We start from the raw sequence: 26150 nt of genomic DNA, 5'->3' as shown, positions 1-26150 counted from the left end.
AATCCTTCAACTGTGTTAGTCCATCGCTTAACGTGCCAAGCAGACATGCTATCTTAAACCCGCCCTTTAGCGAGAGAATCTGGATTTTTTTTTCTGCAATTTAAAACGTTTCGCCAAGTCAACAATACTATAATAAAAACGTTAGAAATAACAATCACAATTGAATAATATGGCAAATCAAATTATTTATTTAGATAAGTAACTATCTTCAACTATAAAAACAAAAACAAACGTTGAAGAAATAAGAAAAACAGAATCCAATAGAAAAATCCTGCAAAATCAAATTATTTACCTGAATATAAAAAAAGCATTTAAAAAACAGTTTGCTGACCACAGCAGTATAGAAAAGCCGACCACGCGTTAGAGCCGTGCCGGATGGTTCCTTGCAGCTATCGACGCTGTCGGCCAGCGTGCTCTCGATGAGTTAACTTACCGTGCCATCTGTTAGGAATTCATATAACTAAACTTACCCAGCCATCTATTAGGAATTTATAGAACAAAACAATTAATTAAATATTTAATTTGCAATTACAAATATTTAGGTCAATCTGATTTTAAAAAAATAGCCTATAGCCTTCCTCAATAAATGGACTGTTCAATGCGAAAATAATATTTCAATTCTAACCAATAGTTCCTGGGATTAGCGCGTTCAAACTAAAAAAAAAACTCTTCAGCTTTACATATTATTTACATATACAGCTTTATATATTCAGTTTAGTATAGATTTATATGTGTTTTGGCCCGCGCTATTCGTTCTAATATGCGATGTAGCTCTCGGGGAAAAAAAGAATTAGGCACCACTGCATTACCTAACATTATTTACCTTTTTAAGAAGCATGCACACAACATATAAATATAATAACATTCTTACCAGCACTGCATTCACCAGTGTATATAATCCTTATGCTTTTCCGAGACTTGCAGGCTTCAACTCGCAATGTGCATTCGTTTGTGTAGGTTTTCCCATCTGATCCACAAACCGGCCTTAGGTCTGGAGAGCATATTGCATTGCACCTGCAAATAGGATTTCGATGTTCATCCAACTGGCACATTTGTGATGACGGGCAGTCGACTCCTTCACAGGGATCTAAGAAGCATAAGAATAAAACACTATATTGAAGGTTTTTTTTTTTAATTTAAAGGTTGAAAACTAATCGTGTACCACAAAGTATGCCACGAGGCTTACAGAAGTAAGTAGAAAAATCAAAAATAAGTTAACAAAAATGCTTAAAAAATTAAATTGTTAATAAAATCAATCAAGAAGACAAAAGTCTCGGATCTCTTAACAAGATCCGAGAGAACAGGAGGCCAGCGAACGGAATGACCATCCAAATCTTCTTGAAGGCTGACCTGGGGCCTACATGCAAACTGTAGTGCAGAAGAACATGTTCTACGCTCTGCTCAACAGCACCACAGCTGCTACGCGCACTAGGTAAAATGCAAAACCTAAAGAGGTAGCTCTTAAAGTTCCCATGGCCACTAAGAACTTGAGTCAATTTGAAATTGGTCGAAAAACAGCTGCACTTTAAGCGATGAAAAACAGTAGGGAAGAACCTCTTGGTCCACCGTGCATTGGAAGAGGTCAGATACTCATTGTTGCAGTCCACAGATGTCTTTTCACTAGCCATTAGCTTAAAGTGCGATGGAGGAATATTCACAAAGCTAAAAACAGTTTTAATTAAGATAATTTGAACGAGCGAAATGCAAGAGTTCATTGAGAAGTTTGATCTTAAAAAAGATCATTGAGAAGTTTGATCTTAATAAATGACTACGAAATTTCAGTGCAGGTTCAGAACTACAGTTCCATGGTTAATTGTTTTTACAGCATTTTTGAAGCATTTAGCCTTTTCCTAAAGTAAAACTCTTCCTCAAAGTATTTTATGATTCACTAGCGTGTTAGCAAATTTTTCTCTTTTTTCTATTCTTTCCACTGTAACTAGTGGAAAAAGGCAGTTTCGACTGTGCAATGCTTCTGATTTTAAATCTTCTTTATCTTCCTTTGCCCCTACGCATGCTTTTTTTCAACAACGTTCTAACTTATGTTTATAGAATTATCAGAGCACCAAACGAGCTGTGTAATAAAGAAAAAAATAAATGGATACTAGTCGAAAAAGCACATTGAACCATTTTTTGACGCATAAATAATTTTTTGTCGCATCTGCGTTATTCATATACAAGACATAAAATAGGTCGAAATTTTAAGAAAAGGGGCCAAATTGGCAAGAAGTGGAAGGTACCACGCAATTTCACCATTTGAATATGGCAGAACATACATTTGCAAATCGTGCAAAAACATGCCTAACATATCTCACCACAACTCACTAAATTTGGTGAATTTTCTTAAACTTTTGGTGGACTTTGAGGCCTATTACATACAAGGCATCGTAGTTAAATCAACTTTCAAACGGGTGAACAATCAGGAAGTGTAACCTGTCAAAAAATTGAAGGAATCACCCGACATCCTACACAAGACAGTCAAATCATTAAGCACGCCAGGCACATGTGTCGCTACCCGATGAGTTGAAGGAAGTTTCATTTGATTTAACTCATCAGGGCATAGGCAAGCTATCGTTCACTCTACACACAAGTAAACTAGGTGGGTCAACTCGGTAAAGTTTGAACAGCGCAACTGCTCGAATAATAAGTTCGGATAATTAGTAAAAAAAAATAACACTTAAAAAAAATTTAACCCGTGTTTTTTTCCCCAGGAAACAGACACCTTTAATGGTGTGAAACTTTCCCCTAAATATTGGATAGTTGGAATTTTAGAGGGTAAAATATATACTTTTATTGAAAATTTTAATTACAAAAATTCAATTTCTGATTTAAAATTTGGAAAAACTAAACAAACTAAAGTTGACGTATTTCAGAATTTTTCTGAAAACGCTATTATTAGGGATAAACCATCCTTTTAATATTACCCCGTCACGGTCGATGACCCTGAAACTTCAAAGTCATATTATATATCAATAAAAAGCGTATTTTTGAAAGTTTTGACAGTATTTTTGAATTTAAATTCTGTTACATAGAAGTTAGAGTCATTTGTAAGAATACAATTTTCATTTTTTTCGAAAATTGAGTTTTTTTAAAGGCCTATATTTTGAACAATTTCCAAATTAGAGATCCAAAATTGGCAGGATTACTTATCTTCTCATATGCGTCCTTCATGCCAAATTTTAATCAAATTGAAAATGGTGAGGGAAAAAAGGAGATTCATTTGATATGAAATTGCTCATAGACAATCGAGGACGGGATAAGATTTCGAGTAATGGTTTCCCCCTATAAATAGTATTTTCAAGAAAACCCTGAAACATGTCAACTTCAGTTTGTTAAGTTGTTTCAAATTTTCAATCATCATTATTTGATTTTTGTCATTAAAATTTAAAATCAAAGAATATATTATGCCCTCTAATACCCCAATTATCCAACATTAAGGGTTAAATTTTATCCCGTCAAAGTTGTTTGTTGTCGATACATTTAAAACACGGGCTCAATATTTTTAAGTGCTCTATCGATGTGCAAAGGTTTATTCTAATCGGTGATTCACACTTCGCCACTTTTTAGTTGATATGTTTATAAATGTACACTATTATGAACACATATCATATGTGATGTCTTTAATAATTCAAACTAAAGTACATGGTACGATCCAAAAGTAACGAGCCTTCGTTTAAAAAAGACAGACTTATGGAGCTGATCAGTACAACTAATAGGTTTAAAAATAGGTACCTCCTGCAACAATGTACTTCTGTAGGGGGCTTTTCTATGACTCAAAGGCATCCTTCAAGTCCTGTTCTGGATATATGCAAGAGCCGCCTTAACATGTGCTTGGATGTCCTCGGTGGAGTCAAAACATTCCCTTTCTTGCGCTGATTTTGATAGTGTACACAGGAGGAAGACAGGAGACCACAAGCCCGGACTGTAGGAAGGTTAGGGCACCACACGGGAGCGTTGACTCGGACCTTCTTCAGTCAGAACTTTCGGCACAAGTTTCGCACAGACACTTTCCGCATGTGCAACTTCTCCATAACAATGCGTTGCACCGTTGCCGCCGATAAGTCCAGGGCTTATGCCACTTGGTAGAGACTCAACAGCAGTCCGTTTTCAAAAATTCACACTCGATGCACATTCACGTCCGTACGGGCCGAGGACGGGCGTCCAGACTGGGGTTCGTCAGTCACCACTTTCTGACTTAACGAAAGGCCTCTTGCCGTTTTTCTACTTGCGAATAGGACATACACTCAGTGCCAAACGCCTATTGAAGCAGTGTGAATGTTTGGGAAGGAAACCGCGAATTTTCCATATCACCGTGTCACGTACCACCGTTTGGGGGTTACTGTTAAAGCTGATGGTACCTCCCTGAAAGCTGGGAGCTAACTGACCTGCGTTGCAATGTAAAGTCAACAACCCCCCCCCCCCACCGTCGATGTCAAGCGGATTGAGCTGCAGGGTGTGCACGCGTCAGTATGAAGTGAGGCTCATTACTTTTGGATTGTACCATTTATAACACAGTCAGATATAAATACGAAATATTTCTCGAAGAATAAAAATCGAATGTTACTTATTTTTCTAAATGCAGACGAATTTGGAACATGCATAAGAGTCACCCAAATAACGAACCAATTTAATTTCGTGAGATTAACTCGCTCCAAAATATCGTGTGCGGAAGAAATGCAGTATTGAATTCATTGCTTTTTTTAAATCAGAAAAGAGATAAAAGTATATCAATCATTTTAGCAGATTCTGTTTACTCATATCTAATTTAATCTTTCTTAGTTGGAGAAAGATAAATAATATCGTTTCGTTTCCTGCAAACGAAGTTTACTTTAAAAAAAAAAGTTAGCGTTTACTTCAGGTAAAAATTTCATTAGATTGAAAGACCTCAAAAGTTTCTTGTTAACTGCTTATTTTTTATTTAAGTACTATTATTTTTACTTTAACGATAAAAGACAAATACATGTAGTAAGCAATCGTGAAAGTGTTTATCTGTACTGCCATGGGAAGGTAAAGAACAGCATCTGATATATAAATTTTTGAGATAGTTGACGAAACGCGTTTTGGATTCCATACCAACGAATGAAAATGTTTGATTTTGACAGTTTCTTAGTAATTTTCTACCGAAACCAATTAAGGAAGTTTTCACAATAAAGCAAAAGTGAAAAATGTGACAAAAATGCAAAAACATGCATAATGAAAAATTTACAGATACTGCCCTTTACCATCCCACGTTAGTGTAAGTCGTGATATGTACATTGATTTTATCTGACACTGTCGGAAATTATTATTTCCACTAGTATACCAAATCGGAAGCCTTTTTTTTCTAATTTGTTTCCCTTAATTACTTTTGAAATTCTCATTTGAGATTTTAGTACAATGTTATCCAGGATATGTTAAATTACTGTACATCCATTCTGTTCTAATACAAAAAACTCTGAAATGTGTGCTTTTATTTGCATCGAACGCAGTTTCTAACTTTTGGTGGTTAATCATTAAAAATAAAAACAACTTTTGCATGACATTTTAATAAAAATTGATTTTTTTAACTCATGATCGCCCACGGCGGGCACATGAGAAACGCGTGGCGAGCCAAGTAATTCCAGCGGGAATAAGGTTGGAGATCGCTGGTATACGGTTATGTGTGTATGAATTCGCCTTTTGTTTTTACAAGGCCAGGCAACTATGGTGTGCTGCTTCTGAACAGTACAATAAGTGATACATGTCACACCGCGTTGCAGTATACTTGCTGCTATTTCTCTTCACGGGGTACCGCAATTACAAAAATTAAGCTTTATCTAATTGTGTCGTATTTTAATATGTTATTGAATTTTATGTCACTGCAGTGGTTTTGTGGGTTTGATTAGTAATATGATTTTTTTTTCTACTTTCTCTTTACAGCAACGATACTCAGATCATTTGCTTTAGAGATTGGCGAATAGTTAAATGCTAGTTACCAAAAACACGCAACACAAGACGAGGGATATTTATCAAGTTTAGTACAAATCAACATACCACAAATTAATTTACTCATGGAAGATGCAGGTAAAACCGTTCTGACTTACTAAGAAACTAAATGAAATATCTCATTCCGAGTCAGGTGATAGCAAAGTAAAAAACAAAGAAAACAGCAATACTCTTAGCAGCTTTTAGGAATGCATATAAATCAAATTGAGAGAAAAGTGTAAAAAACTATAGGAAAATGGGACAAGAATTTAGTCTTCAGCCAGGTTAGGACTCCAGCACGTGTCATCTGATAAAAACGAATGTTCAAACATTATCAAATTTACAAGCATCGGACTTCTGGTTTTCATTTTGCAGAAAATGCTTTAGGTAAAATAAGAAATAACAACGTCAAAAAGCACAAATTGTAAATTACTGCAGAACGTGTTTCGACTTTACGAGAAACGCCTTTTTCAATGCGATGAGATGGATGAAAAGAAATCTGACAAAAGTTTTTGTGGGATGCTGAACATTCGGGTGCCACAGTGTGGTAAGGGTTTAAAAAATAGTTATAAAAATATCTTTCTTTTTGTCGCAGTACTCATGCATAATAACCAATAAATAACACAAAAAGATTTAATTTATTTCTTGTGCAACATGTGATTTGTTTTATAGAATCGTAAATAGATGCGGCTTAACTCCCGGATTGACTATAATTATTTTAGTTGAGTTAAAAATAAACGTTTACAAGAGTTTCTTGTTAAACTTATAACAGAGTTTCCTCAATTGGAAGATAAAACTTTGTATCAGTGAATACGTGTCAGTGCTTTTACTGTGCGGGCTTTTTTGTGTCTGAAAATCCAGCAATCTTAAAACTAATTGTACTACGACAAAATGTCACAAATAAGCTGAAAGCGACAGATGCAAATTCTGCCTGTCATCTGACAAACATTTTCCCCAAACATTTAAGTCTCAAACGGATTGTCAATTAATCATTTTAAACTGAAGAACGCTATGCATTTGATCCGTTTTAATTTGCAGGTAGAGACATATTAACGACTAGTTATGTAATGAAACATTATTTATTAAAGGTAAAGTAGTTCTAAACTGTAAAATATAAGCGAATGATTTTTCCAATTTGGTTTTCTGTAATGAGCTATTTGGGAAACTTTCAATGAATTTTCATTCGGGGCATTATTTTAGAATTCAATCTCGAACATTTCCGGGATTTATGGCAAACGTAATTTGAATTTAATTACTAAAATTAATTAATAAAACTACTTTTTAATTTAAGGCAAGGTATAAAACTGGTGCAGGCAAAACTATGCACTTCAAAATGTATTAAGTACTAAAACTGTGTTTTCCGTATTTACATCTGAGATTTTGAACAAAAAACAACAAAATGTCAGATTTGGACCAAATTAATTTACACAAATCCGTACACGAAGTAAACTTTTTGGTGCAACAACCAATGCATTGCCCTAGTATTGAGTTGTAATCGCATTTACCAATAATCAATGTCAGATTTTGACCAAATTTAGTTTCTCATACAAATTTGTCCACATGGATGCAAACTTTCTGGTGCAACAACAACTACTGAATTGCCATACAATTAAGTTGTAACAATCATATTTACCACTTCCTTAAAGGTTTTTAAGGCAATGAAAGATCAATACAAAAACCAACTAGTATAATTGGGATTGCTAAATGAGACGAAGAAGAAATTTAAAGTAATTTCAAATCATATATTCATTCATAATGCAGCAGGAGACGATTATCTCTTGAAGTGCTTTTTATTTCCCATTAAAATCACAAAACAAAACAAAAAAAAAAAAAAAAAAAAAATCATTTGAAATATTGACGTCTTGAATTCAAATTACGTTTTTCGTAATTACAAATTGCGATAGGACCTTACTCGTTGTGTTTTTTTTTTTTTTTGAAACAAATGAAGGGGAATGAAAACGGCCAAATAATATGCACCCGAAATATCGTTGCCTCAGAGCAACAGTAAGACATCTAATCCCAGGAGTAATAATAAGATATCCTACTGTTGCTCTGAGGCGACGATATTATGACTAGTGATTTTCTAGAATGTGTAATACGAGAAATGATGATTAGGATGCTGTAATAATCCGATGTCCAGCACCCAGCAGTGCACTTATCATGAAGATTATTTCCGGCGTATAATGTTATGTATTTTTATTTCTTATCAATTTTAAATGATAGGTATTAATAATCTGGAAATGGTTTATTTCGAAGAAGTTTAGCTGTTTAAGTTTATATATATATTCATTTTGTCCCCCCCCAAAAAAAAAATAACTCTACGCAAAAAATCCCCCTGACTTTTAAACTAGAAAATCGCTGTCAAGGTATGACTGGTGAAAATTGCTTCTACATTTGAACGAAGCAATTGCCAGTTAGGTGATATTTTGATTGCTGAAATGTTAACCCTAGCTCCGGTGGATTAACCCTAAACTCCGGTAGATAGCGTTCATTGTTGACCACGTTTTCGTTTCATCATTGTCCTAACATGACAGCCTTACTAGTAAAGCAGTTAAGTTACCGGATCCATTTTAGTCTTGCCAAAATAAAGCATTCCCTTCCATGTCAAACATTACCAAAAAATATTATCGAATTGTCATGCCCTGGAGCGAGTTTCTTTGTTGATGATTTCAGGAGCGTTACTCGATCATTCGCTGTTATATATATGAGGATACAGTATTTTCTTCAGTTAAGTCATGAAAATATGAATAAAAGGAGACTGCAGACAATTTGTAACTATGACAACGAAAATTTCGCTCTTTAAATAGATATTAAAAAACAACCGTTGCCATGGTAGTCTAAAAACTTACAGCTGGGGAGCTAACCGATAGAAAACTGCAAATTATGATAAGAAGATACCACTTGGTAGGAATGTTGTTTATGACTATAAAAAGAAATTAAGACCCAGAGGCACTTTCAAAAACCGTTTAAAACCAAGATGGCGGCGTTTTTCAAAATGGCTACCCATATTAGAGTTTTTTAATATATGTCGTACAAAAGAGGTTTTTGTATAGAATTATAGGTTTTTCAGGTCACAGATTTCATTTTTTATGTTAAAAATAAGCTAAATCTTCATTTTGGTTCTTTTTTAAAATTATAATTTTATTACTTACAAAAGAGATTACGTGCTTTTCAAAGTACCAATATAAAAATAGGAAAAATATTAAATGCAAATATGTACCAAAATATTAGAACTATGTCGTTAGTCAAACACTGATTCATTCTTCGCATTAAGTTTTGCATAGTAGTGTGCAGGACAGACCAGCACTTCTGCAGCTACACTTGTTTTTGCAGATTTTGCAGAAGCACTTAATGAACTCACTGCACGAATCAGAAATTTCCAGTAACTCTGACCATTTCAGCTGCCATCCAACCATATTCACTTGGAGATGGTGCACGTATAATGTGTTTGTGAGCTTGTCCCAAAATGTGTTCAGCCTGGAAAGCACTACGCAATACTTTGTTGGTGGCAAACTTTCAAGTGGCCGATTTTTTGTCATATTCAACTTTTCCCTTGCTTCATTTACAATTACGCTATTACTAGTGGAACAGTACAGTAGTACTACTACGTACCTTTCAGGTTGCGAAATAAATAAAAACGCCACAGTTGCTTCTTTGAATATCATCCATGCCTTCCAAGTTGATTTTTAGAACTTCCCAGTAAAGCTAGGAATGCTGTCACAAAACCTATGAAGGCATGAAATCCTGGTAAAGCTTTTCTTTTCCTTTTCTTTTCTGTATGACATGAACTGTAATGCATTTGCTGTTGTTTCCTGTTACAAAAACAATCCAATGTTTATCCAGACTTAATGTTGACAAGGAAAAAAAGCAAGATATTGCAAAAACTAACACATCTGCATCAACAATGCACACGACAATATTCCTGAAACGGTTTTCTACCATGTCTTGAAGATGCAGTACCATTCTTGAGCTTGTTTCTTCTGGACCAGTGCAAGTAACATCAATGGGGGAAGTTTTTGCAATACTATTTCCTTTAATGTCTTCATCGAAAGTCGTTAGAACCTGTACATTTGCTATGGTACTTGCAGCTAACGTACCTAACAGCAGTGGTGACGGTTGAGGCTTAAAAGTGGAGTGGGGGGGGGGGCAAAAAAAACACTAAAAGCCATGGGATTTTCAGCGGCAGCCAAAGATGAAAAAAAAATGTGCACACAAAGGAATTGACATCACTGTGCACAATAATCCTGCTATCGATTACGATAAGGTTCTGGTCATTTTCCAAAAATGGATTTCCAAGTTCTTTCAATATGCTATAAAGAGCTCGAACCTTAGTAAAATATTTAATTTGAAATCAGTGGTACTGCTCAAGATGGAGTCGACTATTTTCTTCCATGTTTTAGCTTAATATCACAGTTAAACTCTTCTATTATTAATCGGCTTATTTGTGGTCTAGGAACCATCCAACGCCTTAGTGCTGATGGATCCTGTGTCAATCCTATTGCACCGCCATCTCCTTTTACTATTGCATTATTTTGTTGGTATGCTTGGTCAATACTGATTGCTGAGAATAATCTATTAGATTTTCTTACCTTAAACTGTCCCGAAATAAATGATCGATGTAGCTCTAATGGTAGTTCAATCTCTGCATCATAAAGATCTTTTTAGATGGGCTGAAAACGGACGTGCGTATTGCCATATATGAAGCTATTGGAAAAGAAAGGCTTTACCAGGATTTCATGCCTTCATAGGTTTTGTGACAGCATTCCTAGATTCACTGAGAAGTCCATAAAATCCACTTGGAAGGCAAAGGTGATATTTAAAGAAGAAACTGTGGCATTTTTTATTTATTTCGCAACCTCAAAGTTCTATACCGAGAGAAATTTTTGACATTTTTGAAAGGTAAATTGTAGTACTATTGTACTTTTCTACTAGTAATAGCGACACTGTAAATGATGCAAGGAAAAAATGGTTTATGACAAAAAAAAACAGGCTACTTGAAAGTTTGCCAGCAACAAGTATTGCATTGCGCTTTCAAGGCTGGACACATTTGGGGACAAGCTCACAAACATATCATATGTGCACCATCTCCAAGTGAATAAGGTTGGATGGCAGCTGAAATGGTCTGAGTTACCGGATATTTCTGATTCATGCACTGAGCTCAGAAAGTGCTCCTGCAAAATCAGCAAAAACAAGTGTAGCTGCAGAAGTGTTGGTCTCTCCTGCACACTATTATGCAAAAATTAATGCGAAGAATGAAGCACTGTTTGACTAATGACGTAGTACTAATACTTTTGTACATATTTGCATTTAATATTTTTCCTATTTTTATATTGGTACTTTGAAAAGCACGTAATCTCTTTTGTAAGTAATAAAATATATTTAAAAAAAAACACACCAAAATGAACATTTAGCTTATTTTCAACATACAAAATGAAATCTGTGACCTGAAAAAACCTATAATTCAATATAAAAACCTCTTTTGTACGACATATAATAAAAACACTCTAATATGGGTAGCCATTTTGAAAAACGCCGCCATCTTGGTTTTAAACGGTTTTTGAAAGTGCCTTTGGGTCTTAATTTCATTTTATAGTCATAAACAACATTCCTACCAAGTGGCATCTTCTTATCATAATTTGCAGTTTTCCGTTGATTTTTGACGTTTAGCTCCCCGGCTGTTAGAGCAACATCAACTTTGGCCAAGTGAGGATAAAAAGCCTTTCGTGATTTCTCAACAATAAATAAATAAATAAATAAAAATAGAATGCCAAAAAAATGAAAGAAAGAAAACGCACATCTTTAATCAATATTTTGAATTAAACATCTTATGCGACCTCAAGAAATTGAAAACATGAACATTTTGCCTTACTGTTACTCCTACATTTACACATTCCAATTCAGCGAAGGGACGAAGTGTGATGGCATGAATGCACGAGATTTTTATTTCCCATTTCTCACGAGGATGATAAATATTTGTGTCAGCAACAAAATAATACTTTCTCCTCCAATGTCTTCTCCCAACACTTCCACTCCCAAAAATGTACATTACATTACTATGTAACAATGGAGAAAAAAACACTTGATTCTTCAAATAAATGGAAACAAAACTAAATTCCAAGGCATGCAACTAAGTAATGATCGCTATTGTATTCCATTTCCTCAATGGTACGCAAACACGAACTAAAGAGAGAGGAATAACAATAATAAATGAAAAAAGATCTGGAAAATACCCCTTCAAAGGAAAGGCCAAGTAAAGTTATTTACTTTGTCACGTACCCAAAACGTATAAAAGCGAAAGTTCTTTTCCTCTAAGGCTGTCAGGAGAGATAAAAGTTAATCTCGCCACTGCTTCCTTCAGAGTGGTAGCACAGTTAAATAGAGGATTCGATGGCTTTTGTGTTCTGGCAAACTCATTACTGCGACAACTTGGTCCTTTTATGGTATATTCTGGCTCCTAAACTCCTGTGGCGTTACTAAGAGAATAATTTAGTGCGCGGCGCCGGGTAATTAAAGCCATGTAGCATCGGGGACATTTTGTTCCCACAGTGGGAAGAATGGGACGTTTTTTTTTGGCGGTATATGATGCTTTGAAGTTACGTGATTTGCTACATATTCCTCCCTTAATGACTGAGAGATATTTCATCGTTGAGTTTGATTTTTATCGAAACGGAATCTGCTGAATTGATGCATTAAAACTAAAAACAGCATCATGATTATGTAAATATTCAGGAGTAATGCTTTTGGAAAGTAGGTAATCAGAGATTTTTTTCAAAATGAATCAATGTTAAGAAAGAAGATTGAAATATTGTTGTGTACAGGGTGTTCCGTTTTAACCTGCAAAACCTTTATTTTCGCAACCGTTATTCCTAGACGTTTCGTTACTTCCAATAGCAAAAATGTTCAAAATCAAATGCAGAGTTAAGATATTGAAAGTAAAAATAAAAATAAGTCAAAAAATACAAAATTTAACTTTTTATACTGGCCCCAATTCCCCTAACTTATATTTAGGGAAATAATATCCATTGTAAAATATTTCCAACACAAAATGTTTGAAATTAGTGCGACCGATATTCACTGAGATGTGAAAAGCAGAGTTTTGTGACTTACACCACATTACAGTCGCCGTCAATAGCTCCTTTCTGGAGAAAATATAGCAGTTGACAACGGTTTAAAAATATATGTGTGTGTGCAGTGCGGTTCTTCAAATTGATTGAGGTTTTGTAGTGTGTTTTTCCGTATCATGGCATAACATTTGCATTTATTTTTAAATAGCAATGAAAAATATAAATAATTTGTTGTTTTACTTCGATAACTGTCATTCTTATGATAGGACGATAAGTTCCAATCTCATCTTCTGTATGGTCCCCTAAAACTTTGAATTCGAATATCTCCTTGAGTTTTGGTCCCACAAATGTCAATTTTTTTGTGTTAGTAATTTCTTTCAATGGAGATTATTTCCTTAAATATAAGTTAGTGGACCTAGGACCAGCGTAAAAAGTAAAATTTTGTATTTTTTGACTTGCTTTTATTTTTGCTTCAAACTTTCAATATCTTAACCCTGTATCTGATTTTGAACATTTTTGCAATTGGAAGTATACATCTTGGTTAACGGTTGCGAAAATAAAGGTCTTGCAAGTTAAAACGGAACACCCTGTATATTTAAGAGAAATAATTAAATAACTGAAACAAGGTGAGATCCATTGTTACAGTGACTGAGCTGCGAGTAAAAATGCCTCAATATAGAGAAGGGGGGAAAACTTCCATGGCGAGATTTCCTTATGCAAACTGGTTTCCGTCGGATCTTTGCCAAATTTGGCACAAAAGTTATTCGATGCTCAAGAAATCACAGTTTATTTCTTATAAGAATTCACATAGTACCGTCTCCTTCAGAGGGTTTTTGCGAGAAAGTCCTTGAAACGCATTGTTTACGCCTAGAAATAACAATGAATTTTTAGAACTTTACTGAAATCCAAGGAGGCCTAAATCTAAAATTTTAACCATGAAATTGCTTGCTTCTATACATTAACGAGAAGTGGCACACTTTTTTCTTCTGTTATTTAACCCTGATTGTTGAACATGCGTCAATTGACACACAACTTCATTTTCGAGGTAGACGGTGCAAACGCTGGGCAATGCAGCTAGCTTAACAATAAATAAATGCTCCCTCATATCTGTTCTTTATATTAAAATAAATCAATTTTTGCAAGCATTTTTGAATGTTAGTAAAAATTAAAATCAATGCTTGAATTTTAAAATGCATTTATTCAATGAATATAGCTATGAAGTACTTATGTTAACGATACTACTGTGACAATTTTAAATATTATAAATTAAAATGATTTTTTTTAATCCGTTTAATTTGGTTAAACGTAAAGACTGGTTTAATGATGATCACATGACAAATACTAAATTTCTAAATTTGCGAAATATGTTGGCTATGCTACACATGTAAATATATGCGTGTGAAGTATTCTGAATATTTTTTGCGGGTGCTATTTGTTTCGAATACATTAAGTTATTTTTAGGGTCTACCAGATACGTTTTTTAAAAAAAGATGAGCGGATAAAAATTGGTGCCATTTTATTTTTACTTTTGGCAGCAGTTGTGCTGATGATAACTTAGTTGCCAATAGTTGCCAATGCATAGTACACTATATCTGAAAAGTAGCATGAACATTTTTAAGGCAGAATTGACAAGTAAGTCTTCAAAAACAACTAAACAACATTACTTTTAAAGGGTGTTTGCGATTACTGTTTTATGTCGATGCATAAGCTATTTTTTTTAGACCTGACATGCTAAGTTTGAAGAAAATATCAATTTATAATTTAAAAAAAAGGTCCCGTCGAAGTCGGACAAAATCGATTACTTTGATGTTTAATAGTGTTGTTATTCTGATAACAATTTTAGGATACTGTAGTCCCTATTCAAATGAAGATTTAAGAAAGCATATTAAAAAACAGGAATTTGATAGCAAAAATCTGCATATCCCTTTTGAAATCTGACTTTGAATTAGTTATTAAAGATACGCAAAAACAAACAAGCAAAAACAAAAACTCCTTGCTGATTTCCCCGTAGGATAATGTTAATTAGTCGATGGTGAAATTAATTTAAAGGAAAATAAATGCTCTAGAGATAATACTAGAGGCTTCATTATAACTAATCTAAAGAAGACTTTAAACCCAATTGAACTAAGCCTAGTTTAAGTTTAGTTGATTTCAGTTCAATTTCGAAACTTTTTGCATTAATTTGTTTAGGTAATTACAAGCAAAACTTGAAGTACTTCATTATTTATACGTGGATTATTTGTGTCTTATTTATTGCGCGCCATCTTACCAAAAGCTTCATTAAACTCACGCTTAAGCCTGTTTTGTTCGTACTTCTTTCAATCTCTAGGAAGTTTAGCAAATAAATTTAGTCAGTTTAGAGACGAGACTATAAAAATGATTTTCTACCACCTTTTTGGTGCGAGCTTTCTCATTACAACGTAAATACGTTTATAAAAGTAAATGTTGCTCAATAGGGTGAGTCGAAAAAATCAATTTTCTGCAGAGCACTTTGCCTTATTGCGGAAAATGTGTCACTCCCTAACCCTAATTACTGTGCAAAATTTCGTGACTCTAAGTTTATGCCTTCTGCTCTGACAAGAGACTTGTATATTTGAGATTTTTTTAAAAATTTATAAAATATTTTCAATTCCGCTGAATTTTAAACCTTAGTGCGGTATTTTTTTTAACTTCCTAACACAAACTACTGCGTAAAATTTCAAGCGTGTGAGTTATTTTTTTCTGCTCTGGCAAGTAGCCTAAATTTCAAGAATTTTACATTAAATTCCTTAAATACGAGTGATACATTCACAAAGTAGCTACTTCAAATTTTTAATTAAATCAAAATACCTCAAATTTTTGATTACATCAACGACATCAGTTCACTCCTTGAACCAGACCCGTCATTTCAAATTTTAGGGGAAAGGTGTCAATAAAAACTAAAACTTTTACATATCAGTAGGGCAAGGTGGGTTACATTGATACACTTTTTTTCAAAAGCCAGTAGTTTTTAGTCAGACATATATTTCCGTAGTATCTTGGAAAAAATTAGAAAAAACATAGCTGAAACCTAATAACCCCATCTTGAGGGTTTTTTGAAAAATGCCATTTGTATCAATGTGCCCCATGTACGGGGCACATTGATACGGACTGTGGGGCAGTTTTATACAAGGTGCGATACATTGTTACAGTTATAAAAACAACACAAATAAGCGTAAAACAATTTTGGAAAACCTATTTATTAGTAACTTTTGTTATAGCTACTCGAAAAAAACATTGATTACACCTCTGAGGCTGCGTAGCATAATAAACTTTGCATAAACAACTTTCATAATAGGTAGGTATACATATTTCTTTGTTATACCACACATTTAACAAATGATAACAAACAAATAGTCAGAAAAATACCTCTTGAATAGTGGTGGTTGAGCAACATTAAATAATAACACTATGAATATTAATTTCTCCATCATGAGTAGTCATTGCACGTTATAAGGAGAGAAATCAACAGAAAATATCACAGTAGAAGATGTTCGCTTAGTTCTTCTAGCAATTAAGGGAGGTGGCAGTTTGCGTATGACATCTGATAAATGAACAGAAGCTTCATCTGGAATTAAAGGAAAAATAAAGGAAGATGAACTTGGTTTCGTTCTCAAATATGACACTTGATACTCATCTCGATCAGATATAAGCTGAACCTTACCAACGTGATGTATTATACTCTTTGTTTTGAGGAATTGTATCAGAAGAAAGTCCCCAATATTAATCTCGCCTGCGCATGGCTGAACATCGTCAAGATCGCTAAAAGTCTTGACAGAGTCTGAAGATCCATATTCAATGTCATCTTTATCTGAACTGCTTGATATTAAATCAGTATAAATTTCGCTCCTTCTCATTTTCATTACTTTCGACTTTTTACTTGATGTTCCGTGTAAGTTGGCAGCGTGTTTTTCCTTATTAGAACGTTGCCTCTTTTGTGCTGCAAGAATTTTCTGCTGTTTTGCCTCGTATATTTCTAGAATGCGTCTTTTTTCTGGTGAATCTGTGTAGATTCTAGATTTTCCTCGTTCCTTGCCCCTGCGTTTTGGTAATTTGGGAGTGTGGTTAGGATATGGTCTCACGTCTTTTGGTGTCATTGCAGTTTCACTTGTTGATGGTACGGTATCAGGAACAGTTTGAGTTTGAAGGTTCGGAGTTTGGTCGGACGATAAATCAACAGGAGCTTGAGTGACGGCAAAAGAGGTAGTCAGAGCATCATTCGAGGGTGGAGTAGTGTTTATCTTGTAGACTTCTAATGGTGCAAAATGAGAATCAGAAAAAGGCAGTCGGTTGAAAGGGTGAATTCCTGGCGTTTCGAACCCTTTCATGATATTCTTTGGTGTAAATGCTTCAAAATAGGCTAATTTAGCAAGTTTTGGATTATCATAAATTGTCAAACCTCTTCCAAGGTGATTTAAATGCCAGTCATTGAACGCTATCTTCAATTTTCCCTTGAAAGTACCAAACACAGTCACATCAAGGAGCTGCAATTTGTGTGATGTGTGTGAAGGAAAGGATAAGTAAATAATCCCATTTTCTTTGCAATAATCAACTGCCGCAATTTAAATATGGGCTTCACAATTATCACAGAGTAGTAAAATGGGATTTTCTGCCGAGCAGTTAGCGTGGTTCTTAATGTGCTCCAACACTTTTAAATATAAATCTGCATTCATCCACCCACTTTTGGTTGCCAACCCCAAAATTCCTTCAGGAGCACTCTCCAAAAAATGATTCTTGAAATGAACCCGAGGAAAAACAAAAGCTGGTGGGATTGCTGTCCCAGTGGCTGATACTATGCCAACAAATGTTACAAGATCCCCCTTTTCCGCTGAAACAATTTGTCCAACCTGTTTCTGAGCTTTATGAGCCAAGACCTTTGGTGCACTCAAAACCGTGGTAATTGCAGTTTCATCAAAGTTGAAGATTCTGCTACCAGTGAACTGGTACCTAGCAAGGACTGATTCGTAGTTTTGATAAAACTCCAACACTGCAGTCTTGTTAGAACCTAACGAACACGCAACACTGGTATTTTCAGGTTTGTGCAATGTTATGGTACTGTTTCTCTTTCTGAATCCAAGAACCCACTCTTTACCAGCCATTTTATTTTGTTCCCATGTAGCAGGAACTTTACGGTTCAATTTTGAGGCGAATTCAAATGCAAGGCGTTGAAATTGTTTTAGTGTTAAACCATAATGCATTTCACTACAACGCACTAAGTACTCGGTTAGTTGAGCTTCTTGATTAACAGCAAATACTTGTTGTGCAGGATATTTAGAGCTGAACTGTTCTTGTTCTTTGTCGTTTTGACCCTGACTTAATTATTACTTAATTATGTTTTGTTCTTATTTCTAGATAGACCCGTATCTAGAAATAAGAACAAAACATAATTAGTGGGTATGCAGACCAGTAGCACACCACAGAAAGACATGCACGCGTACAGATAAAGTCTAAGTACCGTTCGAGAATTTTTTAAAATGTTGTACTAAAATATTTAATAATTACTTTTTAACTTTGAGTGAAAATATTTGAAATATTGTAATGCAACTGTACTGACGGCTGAATGTACAAAAAATAGTAATAATTGTGTACAAAAATATTTACTAATGTTCAAGAACAAAAAATTAGAATGATGCACTTGAGTGGGGCACATTTATACACTTGATAGTGGGGCACATTGATACGTATCAAAGTGCCCCACAAAAAGTGTTTCAATGTGCCCCATGAGGCTATTTTGAAAACATAATATTTTTGTAAAAAAATCCAATACGTCAGGAGAAGAACTCAATGGGCAATTGATTCACTATAAAATTGTTCTTTCCTTTGGGTATAGCTGTAGCTGATATTTGCTATTCCACAACTGCAATGCGTTGACAAACAGAACGGCGAGAAATTACTCAGCGATAGCAAAAACACATGTCGTCCATTTGGTAACAAACTTTCAACTGATGGGTGATGAAACTTTGCTGTGCACAGAGTCACCACTAGCGCCATCTCCACGTCATTCGGTGAATTTCTCACTCGTATAATTCTCAATATACTGTCAGTGTATCTATGTACCCCTTGTATCAATGTGCCCCACCTTCCCCTATGCGTGTTTTTGTGGTTTTCCGTTAAAATTTCATTGAGTTTACGCCCTTTATCCCCACCCCTCCCCTAGAAAACTCGAAATGATGAGTTTGTCTTTATTTTTGTAAGCTCTTAGCGCAAATTATTATGCGACGTTTCCTCTCTCTGGGTTAATTTCTTCTGCTTTGGAAAGAGGTTTAAATTTCAATGGAAAAATATATCGTGTGGCTGTTGAAGAAAGGTAGAGATTCAAAATTTACAAGGTCTATATTTTTTTAAACTAATTGCATGTAAGAGCAAGTTCATTTAAAAATCAATGTTTTTATACGGTTACAAAAACTTTCTGAGAAATATGCAAAAAAAAAAAAAAAAAACTGCATTTAGGAGACAGATTTCAATTTATCAAGGGGAAATAATAAAATCACTTATAAAGCATTGTAAAGTTTGTAAATCATTCGTTATTACCTATTAAAACTACAAAATGCACCTTTTCGAGCAACTGCCGGAATCAATTACATTGATACTATTTTGTCAAGTATCTTGATGCAAAAAGAATTCCCACGCATGCATAGCTCCGTCTTTAAGAGAATGGTTGGTCTTTATTCCAAACCAGGATGAAGTACATACATTAATAAACTTAAACAAGATTTGAAACTCTGTTGGTGGTTTTGCAGTAGAAGTGTACAATCTCAATATTCTATTAGCTGTTTTCATAGCGCACCCAGATCACGGTTAGTAAGATAAGGAGGAATATATCTTATTTTACGGCATGTGATATTAGTAATAAATATTGTTGGTCTTTGCTCATTATCGTCGGGTCAACTTGCAATCTAATGGCTTAAAACCAACTACGGGAAGCCTTTCAGAGTCGATCAGGCTTTTTCTAATTTTACTAGAGATTTGGAGCCTGACTGACGTTAAACCATCAACAAGAAGAGATGCCGCAATGAGAGTTCGTTAAGATGAAAAGCCCACTGGATAGGTCTGCGAAGCTTTTGCTTCAATTGACGAATGATTCCAGCAAGCGGATCTAGTGAATTGAAAATATTTTGAAATGAGCATCAGATACAACAGACAACTTCTTACAAATATTTTATCAACTTATCATTTTTCACTTATAAACAACAAAATAAAGCCTATTTCAGTTCAACACAAGCCAGTTTTTTCGATTTTTTCCGGGGGAGGGGGGTAATAAAGGTCGTGAACTCAATGAAATTTTATCGGAAAACCATAGAAACACGTCAATTTATATGTAAAAGCGTTAGTTTTTTAAAGCAGGGGGAATTGACCCCCTTCACCCTAACCCCTTAAAGGAAGGACCTGGTTCAAGGGATGGACTGATGTCGTTGATGTGATTAAAAATTCCAAGTATTGCAGCGTATAAGTTATGTAGCTACTTTGTAATGAGTCACTCGTATTTAAGGAATTTTTTGTAAAATTCTCAAAATTCGGGCCTTTTGCAAGAGCAGAAATAAATAAATCACAGGCTTGAAATTTCAGGCAGTAGTTTGTGTTAAGAAGTTAAAAAATTACCGTGCCAAGGCTTAAGGTTCAGCTGAATTTAAAATATTTTGTAATTTTTCTCTTTTTTTAATGTTTTTCTAAAAATCTCAAAAATTCAAGTATCTTGTCAGAGCAGAAGACATTAACTCTGAGAGCGGTAATTTTGCGCAGTAATTAGGGTTAGAGAGTCGAAACATTTCCGCACTAAGGCTAAGCTCTCTGCAGAAATTCGATTTTTTGGCCCACCCTATTGCTCAGGCTCTAGATACAGTATAGGGGAAACCATCATCAAGGAACCAGGGTTGCCTCGAAAAATTTTGGGAGGGCGAAAATTCTCAATTTACCGAATATAACTCCAAATTTTGCCGAAGGATGATGATTATGCCGAATAAAACTCCAAATTTTGCCAAATACAACTCCAAACTTCACAGAATAATGATAATTTTGCCGAATCGAACAGTAAATCGACATTTTTCCAATTCGCCAAACAAACCGAATAAAAAAATGTCTGGAAGGTCATGGTGACCTCCCATCGGGGTGCCCCTGGGAGGGACATAAAAGGAGATATGATTTATTATTATTATTTGGTCTGTCTAATATGTGCAGTTCGCAACAGCACATCCAATTCTCATTAAACTTGTTTCAGCTTATCACATTTAAAGGTAACAAATAAGTGACAAACTACAGTGTTGGTAAAAAAAATTGCATCACCCGCGCCGCAAAGGAGAGGAATATCATCCCGACTGCATTCAACACACAGTCAAGCATCCCGTATCCCAGATGATTTGGAAATGTTTTTCTGATCTAGGAGTTGGTGGGCTTCACTTTGTGCAAGGAACAGTAAACGCTCAGGTATATGTTGGTATTTTGGAGGAGAAATTGCTTCCTACTATTCGGGATCACTTTATCTCTGTTTCAAACGTCATTTTCCAGGATGATTCTGATCCGTGCCATAGGGCAAAACTGGTAAGTAACAATTTAAAAACCTTTATCCTGCCATTAGACATGGGGTTAAGTACTTTTTTTTCTCTCAACTCACACGCAGGTTCAGAAATATAAAAATGAGCACGGGGTCAGTTTGCCTTGCCCGTAAACAGCCCCGATCTACGTAAACAATTATTGGATTCCTGCTGTTAAATGTTTATTTCATAAGTTTTGCAGAATTTCACATACATTCATCCTTAATCGGTCGATTAAAAATTCTCACATAATCCCATTGTTTTAAAAATGCGAGGATGATGCAATTTTTTTACCAGCACTGTATGCTTCAGTGTATCATAATAGTTTACTATATCAGAAAGGCATATCAAAAATGTTGAATACAAGACAACTTAAACGACACAAATGTTCAGGATTTTCAATAATTTATAAAACAATAAAATTACTTGAATCTAATGGTAAACATCATTTAACTGCATTTCATAAACATCTTCGAAAATTCACATTTCAGTTGTCAGCCATATTTAGAAACATTAAAGAATCCTTATTGAATTTATACAAGTTTAAGACGATAGTTTCCTTTGACAACTTTTGCTACATTGTACTTACAATTACCCGCACTTTTGCAACTAGTTTAGAAAGATTCGACTTCAGATATCTATATCGCAACCTTATTTTTACATATTTCAGCAACTATAAACTTTTAATTGAAACTGTGATTAATTTTTAATTATCTCCAACTAATTAAACGCGTTGCTTTCGCGTCTTAGATGTTTGAGGCAGCCGTTAAATATGGAACGTAACTTTGAGCATTTAATGCCAATCCATCCATCTCCACAAATCTCCTGTTTAGTGGTACTTAGGGGGGCGATTAAGGAGCTGGATAACAGCAGAACCACGAATGGCATCCGTGGACTTCAGTCTCACGCGCGTTAAATGTTTAATCAGGTTTCGCGAACTCTGAAGTAGAGATAATGATGTATTTATGGGCCATGATACATTGCTTTTATTTTGTTGGAAATTCTTTGATTATTTTGTACGGAACTGATTTAATATTTGATACAGTGGAACCCTGATTTTATGTTTTCTGTCGGACCAGTCGTAAAAATCGTTCCAAGCGCTGAAACGTTAAATTGGAGCCGTTAAAACTCTTAGTGAAGTTTTTAAAAATCTACTAATTCTTTACTAATAATAAAGCTGAAAGTCTATCTGGATTCATGTCTGTCTATTTCTCTGCGACGTGCATAGCGCCTAGACCATTTGGCCCATTTTCATTAAATTTGGCACAAAGCTAGTTTGTAGCATGGGGGGGGGGGGGGGGGGGGGGCTCGAAGCTTTTTTTCGAAAATTCGATTTTGTTCTTTTTCTATTCCAATTTTAAGAAAATTTTACAGAGCAAATTATCACAACGTAGAAGAGTAAATTACGAAATTACCATAACGTGAAATCGTAACATTGGCGAGAAAATGATCATAGCAAATTGGCGAGAAATTCGTCATCTATTATTTGTAAATATACAGGCTAACCAAATGACCTTTTAATTTTCAACTACGGGCAAAGCCGTGTGGGTACCACTAGTATCCAATAAAATAGTGGGAACAATTTATATTCTTTAATTATTTTTTTTCCATTTCATTTAGAATATATCTGTATCAACAATTTTTGCAAATTTGCTTCTTAATTTGCATTCACAACTAAAAATAGTTTTGGAGTTTATATGTTTCAAATTGCGTATCACCTGTTGGGGCACCCTCAATTCTTTTGATGGGAGTGTACAACTGCCCCCTAACCCATTTTATGGTTAATTAATGAATTTTAGTTTCAAATTCACGAACCAAAACTAGAGATTATAAAAAAAGCAGAAAATTTTCAGAACATACATATTTGTTTTACTTTGTGCATCTGTGTACGACACATTAGTTAGTTAGCACAAGCAATAACTTTTAGTTTATGTATTCATTGCTTAGTTATTGGTAAATCAATTGTTTTACTTAAAGAAGCGGTACTTGTTAAATACAATTATTACCAAGTGTTTAATTGTTTGTGACATTTCAAAATACCGGGGTAAATAATGTAAGTCATAATCATGTCTAAGTGTTTTTTTTTGGAAAGTTATAGCCTACAAAGTTCATTTTCCTTTTATATACTTCAATATTCTCATAATCTGCCTGAACAAAATTTTGTATGTTTTTTTTTAAATGTTTTCCTTACGCTAAAAGTCAGATAGCTTTTAGGGTTTTTTTTTTCTTCCTCCCCCCAGCCCCTTAAAAGTACCAATCGCCGCCACTGAGTATTTCTTTTTCGTCTTCATCATTATTATCCAAATCAATTAGTTGTAAATTTTATATTGAAGGAATTCGTGATGTAATGAGACGATGCATGCATTACCAACTTCTGGAAAATTTTAAAGTATGACAGCAGCTTTAGTTCTCAATCGTCAGGAAGGAAAATTGGATGATCAGAAGAAATTCCTCGCTCGGACAAAGTCAAAGGACAATTAGACAGAACAAGAAGAATTCCAGAGCGACTTCAAACAGATTTATCAAACAAATTTATCTTCAAAAAATAGAAATGTAAAAAAAAAGTGTGAGTCTTGTTAATAAAAAGTTATTTTCATATGTTTGTAGAAAAACGCATAAAACGAAGTTTCCGAAAAAGAGTAACGCAAAGATCTGGAAAATTTTAACATTATAAGTATATTATTTACGCTTTTTGTTTATTTACGCTTATACCATTTATTTCTGCTTACACTATTTATTTCCGCTTACTTAAAGTTTTATATCACTTCGTGCATGGTATTTTTACGGAATAAGATTATGCAAAACATTATTTAGCTAGGTTGCATTTTGTAATATACAGGATTTGAATTTAATTTTTACAAATAACAAACATTTCATTTTGTGAGAACAGTAAGTTAAAAAATAATAATAATAAAGGGGAGCGGGTAGTAATGAAAAAAGAAAAAAGCTTTTCTGTACAGATATCCAAATGCTGAAGAAAGAAATTTAGTGTAATTTTTACTCCACAACATTTTTTGTTTTGATTGAACTTTCGTAGGTCGTGTTTACTAATCTTCTTCACAATTAAACGTTTTTCACTCTTGAAAAAATTGTCTAGGACATTTTCTTATTCCCCATTTTGTATTTACAGTTCCCTTATTTTATTCTACTAAATTCCTTATTTTATTTCTTATTAACAGCATCTTGTTATTCATAAGCGTAAAAGAGATATAAGGCTTTAAACATTAAAAATACGAATATGAGTTTTTTTTTTTTGCATATCGTGAAGCAGTTATAAGCATACAATAGGCTTTCATTATAAATGTAGGTCAAAATAAATCGTTAGTAAACTTAGAACTTGATGAATCCTTTAAATGATTACACTACCTAAATGAACAACACTACCTGACGTCATCAAAAATTCCAATAAAGTAAACTCAACAAAATCATTCCTTTAAAAAATGTAATTGGAATTCATTACATAAGTAATATAATTGAGTCTCTTACACTTTGGAGAAATCATAAAGCTTCTTCCACTTCTTACCCATGCAACGAAACTTTTTCTAGTCAATGAAACTGAACTATTGCTCAAAGAAAATCACGAAAAAATTAAACTTTATGAATAAAACATAGATTATTTTGTAAGTGAAATATTGAACATTTTTACCTGCACTTTGAATTAATAAGTTAAAACACTAGGAAAAGTTCCATTTGGAAAAAACAGCTTTTAAATGTTTTGTTAAATTTAGTTGACGTGAGTGAAGGACAAATCCTTTCTTGAGACCTCTAAATTAAATAATTTTAGAAACTCCCTTTAAATTATTCCATTTTTCACATTTATACGAAAACTACACATACTACCTAAGCATGTTATCCTAGCGACTTTAAATGTCTGCCAAAATATTCTCATGGACATTTCAAAAAATGCCGAAAAAATTAAACACATGATCGCAACACCTCGCTTAAAGATAGCATTTTTCATCCCGCATTTTGAGCTTAGTAGCAAACGCGAAGTAATCGCTGAACTTTAAAATAATGCCCAGGTCAATATATATGTTATATCAGGTGGAGGGACCCGACATTTTATTAGTAAAATTTTTTATATAAACAATGAGAATTTGCGTATAATATGTAGCTTAAATTTATCAAAATATAAAAAAGTTTTTCAATTACTTTGAATAAATTTAACTCAAAACGTTATATAAAGGTCAATTACTGAAAAACAGCTGTTAAAAGTTTCGTTAAATTTTAGTTAGTCATATATCACAATTTTTCGAGGACAATTCCTTTCTTCCAACCTGTAAATCAAAAGTTTAGCAATTCCCTTCAATTTATTCCATTTTTCGCATTTATGCGAAAACTACAGATACTACCTAAGCATATTATCCTAGCGGCTTTAAATTCCTGCCAAAATATTCTCATGGAAATGTCAATAAATGCCGAGCAAATTAAACACATGATCGCAACACCTCGCTTAAAGATAGCATTTTTCATCCCGTATTTTGCGCTTAGCAGGAAACGCGAAGTAATCGCGGAACTTTAGAATAATGCCCAGGTCAATATATATGTTGTCTTAGGCGGAGAGATTCATGAACCAGGAGGACGAAAGCACTCGATCACG

At 34.3% G+C, this 26150-nt stretch overlaps 1 protein-coding gene across 1 annotated transcript in view; it reads right to left on the bottom strand.

The window, feature by feature from the left end:
* Positions 1-26150, bottom strand: part of LOC129225314 (agrin-like) — a 338344-nt gene that overhangs the window by 153800 nt on the left and 158394 nt on the right. The window contains 1 exon segment of the mRNA XM_054859904.1: positions 864-1087. Coding sequence (XP_054715879.1) covers positions 864-1087 — 224 coding nt within the window.

This window comes from Uloborus diversus, chromosome 6 (genome assembly GCF_026930045.1).
Source record: "Uloborus diversus isolate 005 chromosome 6, Udiv.v.3.1, whole genome shotgun sequence".
In the NCBI taxonomy this organism is placed as follows: domain Eukaryota; kingdom Metazoa; phylum Arthropoda; class Arachnida; order Araneae; family Uloboridae; genus Uloborus; species Uloborus diversus.
The sequence above is the reverse complement of the archived record's forward strand: the minus strand, read 5'-3'. Positions and strand labels throughout refer to the sequence as shown.